At 40.8% G+C, this 13,111-nt stretch overlaps 1 protein-coding gene across 1 annotated transcript in view; it reads left to right on the top strand.

The window, feature by feature from the left end:
- The first annotated feature begins 2,693 nt into the window (after nucleotides 1-2,693).
- Nucleotides 2,694-13,111, top strand: part of RFX7 (regulatory factor X7) — an 82,817-nt gene continuing 72,399 nt past the window's right edge. The window contains exon 1 of the mRNA XM_067555889.1: nucleotides 2,694-3,326. Within this exon, the coding sequence (XP_067411990.1) occupies nucleotides 3,154-3,326 (173 nt within the window). The 5' untranslated portion in view covers nucleotides 2,694-3,153. The remainder of the gene's footprint in view (nucleotides 3,327-13,111) is intronic.

The raw sequence follows: 13,111 nt of genomic DNA, 5'->3' as shown, positions 1-13,111 counted from the left end.
CTTTAGGCCCACAATTTCCATGATGATGCCAAGAAATTAGGCAACTAAGTCACTTACTACTTATGTACAAAAGAAAAACAAACCAAACTCCCTCCTCAGCTGTGTGTCTCCTAGCTATCTTCTTTTTCTAGCCTTAGTCCCCTCTATATGGAATTGGCTCTTCAAGTCCTTGTTCTCCATTCCAGCCTAACTTGAAGCAGTTCCTTGGAAACTCGACAGCTAACCAAATCCTTTGCTATAACATCAATCCAGTTTTGGATCTTCCAATCTTTTTTTTACCCTCTACTTCTAAGTTTAACACCGTTTCCTATATATTCTTACAATCTTCTTTGACACATGCCCAAACCACCTACTCCTGGATCCCTTCATCTTTTCTATAATTGGTATCACCTTCACACTTCCAAACATGATCCATCCTTCTAACTCCCAAGCATCCATCTTCACATTTTCATTTCCACTATATTCAAGATCTGTCTTGGGGCCCAGCACTCAGAACCATACTGAAGTGCAGGCCTAATTACCATCTTGTATCTTACTTTTTAGTTTGATAGGCATTTTCTATTGCAGATCAAGCCACTCACTTCTCTCTCTTTAGTCCAGGACTTTCCTGTTCTGCTTATAAGTTTTTATTGTTGAATTCACCATTATTCTGTACTATTGAACCTAGGTACTTTAACTTCTATCCCTTTTGGTAGTGAATGGGCCCCCCAGACTTAGTCTTGCTGTCTTCCTGAAAGGTATTCTCCAGTCTAAACGCTTATTACCTAGCATTGTGTTTACTAACATGAACAGCCCCATTCCCTTAAAAACTACTCAGAGAAGTAGGCACAACACCTGTTAGTTAGAACACACACACACAGATAATATTTATACATAATTGAGGTTGTACTGATCTGTCTATCTAATGTACCTATCTGGAACCCATCAAAGTAGTATCTCTGCACCTCCCCTGTGCTGAATAACTGCATCGTAGTGTTACTGTTATCCCTCTCCTTCCTCCCTTAACCTCCCCTATTAGTTTGTTGTTGTCATCACTTTGTTGCATCCAGTCTGAAATTAGATTTTGAGCCTGAATCAGATCTGCGTGGCTGGACTCCATGCCTGCATAGAATCTCATGGAATCCAATGCGGCCGCATGCAGGTGGACTGGGGTGAAGCCCCATTGCTTTCAAAGGACTTTGTGTAGATCTAAGATACCACGTGTTGATCCAGTTGCAAGATTGGGCCCTTAGTTTGTAAACTGTGTGGGGCAGGGATTATACTGCTTGATTCTCCACTCTGGCTGAGAGGCACTAAGTGCAGGAATGCTGAGAGAATGAAAGGTACATCTAAGCCCCCTTTGTGCCTCCTGTATTTTCCATGCTACCAGAAGCAAGTCCAGCTGCTGGTGTTTGTTAGATCAGTCTCAAGGTGGCTCTAAGTCTGTACTGTCCACAGCTCCATAGAAGGCCAAGAGTAAGTGGAGTGCAGCACTGCTTTAGTTTTCCTCCAGAATGATGCTATGCTGAGAGCTCTAAGGAGACCACCACAGAGCCATTTCACTGGCTCTAAGCCAGATAGGGAGGCCCCTATACTGGGGGGTAAGACCCAAGTGGGGAAGTGAGATCACTGCCTTTAAGGTACCTTTATGCCACAGGAGTGCATAAGTGATTCTAGGGCAAGAGAGAATCCAGCCTATCTGTTTTTATCTGTATTGTGAAACTTGTAGCAAACATTGAGCACTGTAAAATAATAAACAACAGTATTGTAAATGCTGTTTTACAAACATTAACCCGTATTGCTGCCTTTGGAGAATCTTTGTATACAGTAGAATGCTGATAACTAAATATCAGGGAGCACATAACATTTAGATAATAGGTATTACATAGTGTAATCATTTAAATTACTTATGTATGCATGCACGTACAACCTGTTATTCCTAAATATTGTGTGTTTGAATTCTAACCAACAGATGTTTTGCATACTACAGTGAGTAGTTTTTAATATAATGGGGCTGTTCATGCAAGTAAACACAATGCTAGGTAATATGTATTTACTGATTAGGCCTAAGACCCTAACCCTGCAATCTGATCCACATTTGCAGACCTCTGCACCTATGTGGTGTTCCAAGGGCCTATTCTTTTGATGTATTGATCTGTAAAATGCCAGGTACACCTCTGGCCCTGTATGAATGACTAAAAAAACCAAACAACCCAGTCATGAAAAATGTAATCTATGCATTTGGTTAATCAAGCATATAATCAATGGGGTGCAGTGTAAGGGGCACACTTCTGAGGAGCCCCCCCCCCAGCTCCCCTCCCTGTGGCATGATGCATTGTGTGACTCCTGGGTAGCAGGTGAGAGGCTTCCCATGTGACCAGGAGGCCGCCTTGATGCCCTTGCATCTGGATCTGCCGGGTGTCTCGTTGTGCAGGGCGTGCCTTGCCCAGCCTTTTGCTTCGCATGGCCACTTGGCAACAGTGCGTTGAATCCTGCACAAACAGCACTGACAACACAGCCAGCTGGAATCAAGGGCAGCGTGCTCCTTTCCCCTCCCCTCCCCTGCAGTCACAGTGGTGCCTAGGGCCTGACTGAGGCAGGCACGCTGCAGCGCAGTCAACTTTGCCGGCCCCCCCACCCGCGCTGCCGCTGGGTCCCTGCCCTGGCGATTCCTTCCCTCCCCCCGGTGTCTGAGCCGTGTTGTTGCTGTCTGCACAGGGCAGCAGTGAGCCTGCGCGGTGCGCGCACGGGCTGAGTGCCTGCCTGCCTTCGTTCCTTCGCCCGGCAGAGCGGCCGGACGAGCACGAGCGGCAGCGGCGGGCAGCTCAGCGCAGCGCAGCGTGCGGGGCGGGCTGCGTGCTTGCTCGGGGCTGCAGCAGCGGGACCAGGTGCTGGGGGGAACGGAGGCGGCGGCCGCAGCGACCCCCCCCAGAGCGCGGGGCGGGGGGCAGCGTCGCGATGCGCCTTCCCCTCGGGAAGGCTCCCCACCACCCTCCGGCGTAGCAGCGGCCGGACCCGGCGTGGCGTCTCCTCCGTGATGTCCCCCAGGCAGCAGGGCACGGCGACTCACTCGAGGGCTGGGGCGAAGGCCTAGTGTCTCCAGCGCCGCTCCGCTCGCGCCCGCCCGCCCGCTCCCTCTCCCGGCCGACCCGCACCCTCCTCCGCCCGCCGGCGATGATGGCAGAAGAAGAGCAACCTGATCCCCAGCAGCAGCAGCCGCCGCCGCCCCCACCGCAGCAGCTCCTCCCCAGCACCCCCGCGCCAGGGGGGGCTTTGCCAGCCCTGGTGCCCGGGCTGCAAGGGACGGAAGCCAGCGCACTGCAACACAAAATCAAGAACTCCATCTGGTAAGAGCAGCCTCCCTGGTAGGGGGGAGAAACCTCCGGCAGGGTGGCTTAGCCTTGAGCCATGGGTTTGCTCGAGCAGCCTGGCATGTGCCGTCCCAGAGCCTGGGTGCACACGCTTCTAGGGCCCTTGACATTGTTTGGGGTTTGTGGGGGGTAAATTATTACTGAATATGCGCATTGGAAAGCCACCGCCCCCCCCCTTCCAAATATATGCTAAACGCTTGTTAGAGCTGCAGAAAAACAAGTTGCTTAACATCTATAGGGATCGAAGCTCTTGGTGCATTTAAAGGAAGGGAGGTTGGAAGAGAACTTGCACTGCATGATGGTGGTGGTGTGTGTGTGTATCTGAGGGGTGGGGGATGGGGAATGGAAAATGTGTTTACTTGGCTTTGCAGAGAGAGAGAGAGAGAGACCACCCCCCCCCAACAGAGGAAGAAGCGTATTGTGAATTTCAGCCAGAGGGACCATTGTCCATAATAATATTAATAGATAACGCAAAACCTGCTCAGCTCTGGGATTAGTTCTCTCTCCTAGATGTTTTTGCAGTGTTTATTCAAGATTATAAACCATCCAGCAGAGGTGGTGGTTCTGCGTTTCCTGTAAAGAATGCATATTTTTGGAAATATATACAGCATCCACACACGGGTGTGTATAATATATATTATGGCACACGTGTGTGTATCTCTTTTATTTAGAGGATACCAGCATTTTTTTTTCGGTAATGATATACAGTCAAATGTTCTCAAGGGTTTGGTTGTCTGTATTTGCATTAATTTGTATCCAAAGATAATGGTAATTATGGTATGTTTGTGTTAAAATGATGGATATAATCTCACCTATTTAAGTATCTTAAGAACTGAATATCGTTTTCTGCTCTTTTTGATATATGAATTAGTCCCCTCCCCCAATAATACAAAGTATTACTGCAGTAAGAAGTACAAAATGTTATAATGAAGATTGTATCTGTGTTCCTATTACAAACCTCTATTTCCATGGGTTTGCAATTAAAATGTGATTTGGGCTTAAACTTGGCGTAGTAGCATGCAAATTTCTTTCTAGGAATCCAATTTTTGTTACAAATTTTAAACAAAACTACCCCATACTAAACCCACTTTCAGCTGAATTTAATATTAGTTTTTAAAAACCAGTTTAAAAAAAAAAAGTTAATTGAGTTTAGTTTGTCCTGCAAATAAAAAAATTGCTTTGTTTTTGACAATGAAGTATTGCAAGGGCCTGGCACCTGCAATATGTGGAGTAAGCCTTTTTGGTACATTTGAAAATTGGGAATTGTATGTGTACAGTAATTTTCGCCTTTTGCATTATTCCTATTATGGATACCTAATATCCAGTGCACTGACTCAGTGTTTATACGCTTCATACTGTAATTAGCTTTTATGATATATTGAATTAATATGGATTTTAAAAAGAAGTCCAAATATATTAAACATAATTTTTATGGGGATGTTATGTAGTAGTTAAATTGATTTACAAAAACCTAGGAAATTAAAATTAAACAGTAAATCACATTCTGTGTCCTTAATCCACACACACAGCCTTTTGTTCAGTTTTTGTGTGCAATGAGATGACTTAGAGACAATATTAGCTGATGAATTTCCTGGGTGTTCAGATTGTGTTGCCTTCAGATTATTTTGATTTATAATAGGTTTTTGTGGTACACATTTTACATTTTGTCTCTTCTCTTCCCATCAACATAGTGTTTAGAAACCAGCTTCTTAGACAGCATGTTTACATTGCATTCAGATTAGGTATCATGTCCAAGTTGAAGACAAAATGGCTACTAAGTAAAACCTCTCCTTTAATAAGAACTTGCTTTTTAAAAAGAGACTTGGATATTATAACATTACATTCAAAGATAGCTTGGTTCCAATATGTAAAGTGTTTGAGTAAATAACTTTTCTTCACTTTCAGTACAAAAGAACTTTAATAGCTTCACCAAATGGTGATGCATAAGCTAGTGCAAAGTATCTGAAAACATCAGAGGTTTCACGAGTACAGTGTGGTTGTCTCCTCTCCCAATATGGCATGTAGAATTAGTAGAGAGTTGATTAGCCATCCTTCACATACACATGACCTTTCCTTCTTGACTGTTTTGACTGCTTTCTTGACAGGTCTAAAACTTCTGCAGTCCTTGCATATTATGCTGTAAACATACAATATGTGAAACAGCTTATTTATAATAAAATTGCACTTCATTTTCAAACCTTACTTTAAATTTTGTTCTGTCTGTGGAGAGCTAACATTAGAAATCCTGTGAATTCCCTTAGTGCTGTACTGCTAGCAAGCAGTCTCCACCTGAATATCTGATTTATTAGTGCAGATTCAGTTATCCTTATTCAGAAAGGATAAGGTAGCCGTGCAAAAGAAAAGTAATATACATACTGTACTTATATCATACATTGGAAACTCACTCCTTCCCTGCTCCCAACCCAAGAATTAGAACTGTTTGCAGTAGGTGGAGTGTACTGGCAGTTAAATGTATTGTACAAGCTATTCTTGATAATACTAAAATGACAAGATTCCATCGTTATGTGTAGCTTAAACTTATCACTTATTGAGAAGAGTATTTTCTCCTAGGTTTTATGTTTTGGGAGGGCAATGTGTTTTTTAACTCCTGAAGGACTTAACACATTTAGTTAAGTACCTTTTAGTGTAGTCTTCACTGTTTTATTCCCCCTCCCCCCCATTTGCGAGTATAGTGGATGACATTTTTAGATTAAAAGAAGTGTTACTAGTATGCAAAACATATTTTCAATCAAAATAGTATAGCAGGATATAGCAGCTATTGAAATACTGGACTTGCTGATCATAAACAAGTCTGTGCATGTCCTTCTACTGTACAGACAAATATAAATATAGTATCTGATGTAGACCTCTAGCAGGACAATGAGTTATTCATTATCTAAGCTCATAGTTAATTTATTCTGTTTATTAAATTAAAATGCAGCTTGACAAAAGATGTAACTCTTTGTAATTGCAAACATCTAGTGTCTCTAAAATCAAACACTGGATTAAGTTTTAGTGTTTAAGGTTGATGGCATGCATTTTGAAGACTTTCAGAAGTATTCAGCAGTATTCATTCTAAGTTAGTATTTGTATTTGCTCTTTTAAGTGTCCATGGGAGTGGGAAATGGAGAATTTCTCAGATGTTTTTAAAATGATCAGGAAGCATTAGCATTACAATCTTGTCTGTGTACAGGTATTTTAGATAGTTATGGGTGAATAACTCTTGCCTGATTAAAAGATTAAGGGATTCAATATTGTCTATCCACAGAATTTTGTTCAGCTGACCCACTTGAATGGACCCAATGAAGTGTTGTCCATTTTTATTTTGTATTGCATTTATAACTTGGTCTGACAGTTGGATATGTTATTACAGTGCTGATGAAAAGGACAGAAATAATATTAGACTTCTTTTTCCAATGATGGATTAGAAGTCTAGACTAGAAGGAACCTGTCTTTAAAGAGCCTAGACTCTCTGATTAATGTCAGGTTGGACAGGTTTGTGAATTGTCCTAGTCTTCCCTGGACATTGGGCCTCAGTATGCTATTTGTATTTCCCTTTAGATTCATTAAAGTTTTTATATTAATAGCTTTTTGTACAGACACTAAAGCCTGAGGTGGGAAAAACTTTATCTTGTTTAGCTGTCTGTGCATATAGACTAATGGGATTTCAGTTAATTTTTTGGAGTGAAAATATTGTATTGTCAAATAAGTGTTTGTTTATATATGAGCCTGTGTACACAAACATAGTGCTATGGATTTTGAGTCTGCTTATAATTCCATTAGGTTGCTAAATAATATTGCATTGGTGGAAAAAAATCAGTCAGTATTCTACATGCATAACAATGATGTGGCTAGAGATTAAGAAATTTGGATTGCAAACAAAGAAAAGTATGTGTTGATGTTCTGCACTATGTGCAGTAAACAGTAGACACAATGATTTTAGGCGGTTTCAACCCTCTCTGCTATCCTAGTCACAAGGTCCAATTCATATCCTATAGCTAGTGGAATTTTTGTTTTCTTGATCATTTTTTTGACTTAGTGAAAATTATTAAATTCAATACTTGTTTACTGTTGCTGTAAATTGTCTTCTGTTATTTACAACTGTACAAGCAGTCAGGCCTGCTGTTTGTTCACCTAGTCTAGATGCCAGCAGTTCATTTTTGTCCTTAAGGCATCTGCTATGATTTGTATTAATTCTGCATGAGAGGTGAAGGCTTTTTCCCCCCCCCCACATCTGACATGAAAACCACACGAAGGACTAGGCAGCGTAGAGTCTAGAACACAAAGCATTGCCTTTGCAGTTTGTCTAAGCAGCACTGGGCGTGGGCTTCTGATCATTATTTTGTTCTCAGATCTGTCTTTTATCTAGTAGCACGGTGCAGTATTCCAAAGCTGCATGAGCTGGACTGCTCAGTGCCCAACTCCTATGTGTTGCAGGGCACAGTTTAACTCCCATTGAAGTCACTGGGAGTTGAATTGGGCCCTTGTTCATTTTGGATTGTTGGTTTTGTGCAAAGAAACTTGGCTGGGTTTTAGATCAATTATTCCTAATCTCTTGAAAGCTTCGCCCCTCTTCAGAAGAATGAAACCGGTCAAGCACCCTGTACAATCACACCTAACTCTCTTACTTAATATGTCTTCTGCCTATGCATGCAGATAACCCTTTATGCCCCGTGCTTTGGAAAACACTGGTGTGGGACATCATAATATGAACCCCTCCTTTCTTGCATGCTTTGAGTTGTGAAATAGTAAGTGTTGACACTTAAAGAATCACCATTGAAATGAATGCAGCAGTTCACACCACAGAGCTATTATTTCAGACTCTCTGCAAACTCAGGGTCAAACATGTTTGACAGATTTCTTCTGCAGTCATGGTGGCTAGAAACTGTTGAGAGAAAAAAAAATACGCTGAGACTTTGGAAAACAGTTTAGGAGTTTGTCTGCAGGACCTTCTACACCCAGATACTCCTTCATGTCTCTGTAGGGAGCATGCGCCATAATTTGGGAAACATTGTTTTTTACTTTACAAATATCACAAAAATTAAATTGTTTTAATCCAAAGGGGGAAAAATTGTACAGAAATAAACTTTATCAACAAATTACTCTTAATTTCCCCCATCCACCAACTTGGTATTTCAGTGCTGCAGGGTTGGAATTAAACTCTCTTATTTATTGGAATTTTGTAGTTGTGGTGATTGTGTGTATATATGATTGCTAAATCTACCACCCAATATGGTGCACCAAAATAAACTTTGCCTAGTGTGTTAAGTCAGTGGAGTTACATCAGGGATGAATCTGGCACAGTATCTAGGTTATATTAGTCTTGCCATTGAGATATTGAACATGTTGCCAGTGATGTGGGTTTTCAATAGCATTGAAGCACTACAGCTTCACAGATGCCCAGTAAATAGAAGGGGCTTTAGCATACATTCAAATGTATACCTTCGTCGCTAATGAGTAAAAGGACTTACTTGTTTGGGCTTTGCTTCCTAACCAGACTATTGAAAAAGGTGCAGACTGGGATTTTCAAAGGATTCTATGGAGTTGGCTGCCAAGTGCATTACATTTTAATTATATTTGGGCAGCTAACTCCCTTATGGTCCTTCAGCAATCCCAGCCAAAGTACAGGTCTGCTGCATTTGGAAGGAGACAGGTGTACCAAATAGAATATTTTGAAATGATGACTCTGTCTGCACAGACAGTATCCGAAGACTTCTGTGACTTGTAATATTGTGTGTATCTATATATGGTTTCTGTCTGAATGAGCTGTGTGCACTGCAACATAGTCGGAGGCCCTTGTAATACCTAGGCACTATGGGACAAAAATAATTAAATGAAAGGGAAGGGCTAATAACTAGAGTAGAGGACTGGGAAGTAGGTTACTTGGGCTGTTTACATGCCAGAGGCTGTGCCAGCATTGCTGTGTCAGCATAGGTGTGCTGGCATAAACCTGTAGAGTAGATGCAGCCTATGACATTCAAATGGGTTTTTCCTTTGGTGTAGGACCATCTTCCCAAATGAAATTAGCTACTTTTAGGGAAGCATTCTTCTGTCAGTGTAGCTGTGTCTACCCTGGGGGCTAGGTCGGCACAGCTGTTTTGGTCTGGGGCGTGGTTTTTTTCACACCATGACCAGTGTGGCTACATCAACCTAATTTTTAAGTATAGACCAAATCTTTGGTTATGCTTCTAACTCTGTCACTGTTCCTATAGTCACTTGCTTATGTGACCTTGAACAAGTCACTCCAATGCTTGTGGCTCAGTTTCCCTATATATAAAATGGGGATGTTTACCCAACTTTGTAAAGTACTTTTGAGATCCTCTAATAAGAGGCACTGTAGAATTGCCAAATGTTCTTGTAGCTGATTCAGTTTTCCGTGGCTTTGTGGCTCTATAGTTGTAGGCTCTGTAGGGAGACTTTGCTGTCCAGAATATATTACTGTTTCTGTGTACATAATGAATTGTAGATTCTGTACATTTTAGGTCAGTGCATGCTGACTGCAGTGAGGGTCAGCTTCATCAGTCCTCTCTGGCTGGAGTTATCTGGGTGTAACTCCCCTTCATGCTTGGTCTCTCCAGATTGGGTAGGCACCATCTGCGTGTCACCGTTTTGCCTTATTAGGGTATGGAAATGGGTGTTCCATTCCTGATCAGTGAATGGGGGTATCTTTCCCCTGGACCATGAGAGCTGGCTAGCCCCACTTCTGTCACATGAAGGGGGAGGAGGTGGAGAAGGGAATGCTTTTTTCCTCAAGACTTTCACTTCAAGACACCTGCTCATCTAAAATGTCTTCCCTCATTTAGCTGGCCAAGAAAGCACTTGCTCTGTCTTGTACAATGGCAAGGAGTTGCTCTTGGTAAACTCTGCATCTCCAACATCCCTTCCATTAACAGGTGCAGTCTGCGACTCTATCCCTGGGGAATGGGCAAACTTAGTTGCATAAATGGCATTTGGCAGCAAATGCAAATGTGGAGGGGAGGGAGAGCAGCGTAGGGAGAAGCAAAATGGGGAGCAGCCAGCAGGGCAGTGGAGTCTCTTCGGGTCAGCAGGTGTAGAGGACATTTTGGTCTGAAGGCATTTGTTGCAAGGTTAGAAGATCATCTGAATAAAATGAATCCTGACCTTTAGATAACCTTTGAGAGCAGAGTTGAGGTTTTATAAAAGATCCTGCTTTCTGAGTATGGCAGAAATAACTTTGCAGAAGTGAGCCATTGCAAAGCTGCTTGTAGGAGGACTAGCCTTGTTCACATTTATTTTGAAATTCTCAGAGCTAATAAAATGTATTGAAAAAAATATTCAAATAAGAGATTTAGCAAAGAGCCACTACTGTTACTTCATTTAAAATGTATAGAGCATTACATTGTTGACCTCACAGTATAAACATACGATTTTTTTTTCATAAACCTTTCACTTTCCACCACAGGAGTTTTCTTTCTCTCATTGTTGCAGCAAGTCAGACAGTGCAATATTGTAATACAGAATACATTTCTAACTGGTTTTTAATAAGCAAGGAATTGCCTGAATTGTCATCTCAGGTTGATAAACTACTCTCCCCTGAGTCCTAAGGGCCGAATTCCCTGTAGACTGGTGCAATTCAGTTTATTTAATTGGAGTTGCACCTGTCTGTGTGCTAGTGGGACGTTTTACTCCAAGTCTTGATAATGTTTTTAAAAATACTCCCTTTTGTTTCCAGCTGCTGTATAATTTAATCCAAAAAAATACTGCTTCTGGCTAAGTGTATGGTACTGTATAATTTTAAATTGCTATGATCAGACTTACATGGAAAGCACTGAAATATTTTTGTAGTCTTGAGAGAGGGGATTACAGTTCCCATGACTAATGTCTGTTGCTTTCTCTGATTACCCTAATTCTGCACATTTTGACAAACAAGTATTTGGAGTTGAGGTAGGGCTGCAAAATTCAGATCAGGACTCAAATCTGGGTTTTTCGTTCAGTCCATCTCTAGTGTTAATTAACTTAATTAAAATCGTTCTAAAAATCTGATACAGCTGCAAAATAAATAGATGGATATAGATATATGCTTTGATCTTTCAAAATGGCACCCATCAGAATATCTCAAGGTGCAAGTGGAAAAAGTCACACAACAGTGTCAAAACTTAGTTTATCATACTCAACATAATTCAAAGGAATAAATAAAAATGCAGCAGTCCTGCCATTCCTACAGACAAAATTCTACCCTAAAGGTCAGCAGAAAGGAGCTGTTCCAGACTTAGAAGAAAAGTGAATTCTGCAGTTCTCCAGAAACACCCTGCCACCAACCTGCATACACTGTGTGTTGGAACTTCTTGCTCTAGCCCATCTACCAGATCTTTGTCATTGAAGAATGTAGGGAAAGAAGCAGTTTCTCAGGTTCTAGGCCCCAACCCTTATACAGCTTTTATTGATTAATAGGAAAGCTTTTTGAATTTACCTATAAGCTAATAGGAAGCTTGTTGCCAGCCATCATATTATCAGTTAGCTTTCATTGATTACCAACAAGTGCTCCAGTTTCCACCTGCTAAATCATTAAGACAGCTAAAAATTAATGCAAAGCTTTCAGGTATTTTTTCATGTCATTATTTGCTGTAATTGATATGGGGATTTTATACAAATAAAATGGGGTGTCTGGCAGTTTCAAATGGGAAGTGGTTCATGAGTAGACCTGACATGTGGCCCATGCTTTGAGTAGCTTTGAGAACCCCTGGTAGAGTTGATATTTGTGCCTGTCCCTTATTGTGAAGCACAAATTTCAATGCTAACTTTCTGAAGCTGGAGCCAGTTAATTAATTAAATTGGCTAATTCTTGAATTTAACATTGGAAGGAATAAACGCTATGTACACAAACTGAATTTTTTGCAGATAGTAAAAAGCTTTGTAATTTTAATTATTCTGAATACTAAAGTTCTGTTTAGTATATTTCTGTCAATAGCAGAGACTTTCTGGATAAAAATTACTTACATACAATATGTATGAAACAGTTCAGTTGTGGGTTTTCCCCTTTGTGGTCAATGGTGAGAGGGTGAGTATTCATGCCAGATTACTGTAAGTTTGTTTCTAGTGGTAATGTGTGAAGTAAACTAGGAAAAAAAATTGGTTGAATAACCCCTTCTTTATGATGTGCATTTGTCTTTAATCGTGATAGTTTTAAAGATAACTATCCACATGGTAACACCATCTTCAGTTTTTCAGAATATGTACTAAATATTTACTTTCAGCACTATACAGATACTGTTTTCTTTCCTCAAGTAAGCACAGAAGTTAGTGCTTTATTTCTCCTGTATTGGTTTGAGCCAAAATTCCCTGACTTAAAAAAAAAATTCTTTGAAGAACCAGCAAGAACAAAGAATTGGAGGGGGGGAAGCACAAACTAGGAAAGAGAATGAGATAATGGGGTCTGAAACTATAACTAAGAAATAAAATAGTTCTGAAAACATTGATGATAAAAACCCAGTATACAACTGAATCAGTTCTGTTGTTTTTATTAAATTCATGCCATCTGTTATGTACAATAACTGTAGAAAATTAAAGCTTGATTTCCTTCCCTCTGTTATTCTTTCAGCAAAAATGGTTGTTTTCTGTTTGATCATTGCTGTTTCAGTTGGATACTACAATACACCACTTGTATGCAGTCTACATAGTTAAACTGTGGTTTTGTACAAACTTCTTATATTTTTACACTGTATCGCACTGATCATCTTGCTTATTTAGTTTGAAATACTACTTCAATGCTTTTCAGATTCACTTGCACCACAGTAGATGTT

Source organism: Emydura macquarii, unplaced genomic scaffold, assembly GCF_026122565.2.
Source record: "Emydura macquarii macquarii isolate MOO-44397 ecotype Brisbane River unplaced genomic scaffold, CSIRO-AGI_Emac_v2 contig_1644, whole genome shotgun sequence".
Lineage (NCBI taxonomy): Eukaryota > Metazoa > Chordata > Testudines > Chelidae > Emydura > Emydura macquarii.
Note: the sequence above shows the minus strand (reverse complement) of the source record. Positions and strands in the feature narration are given on the sequence as shown.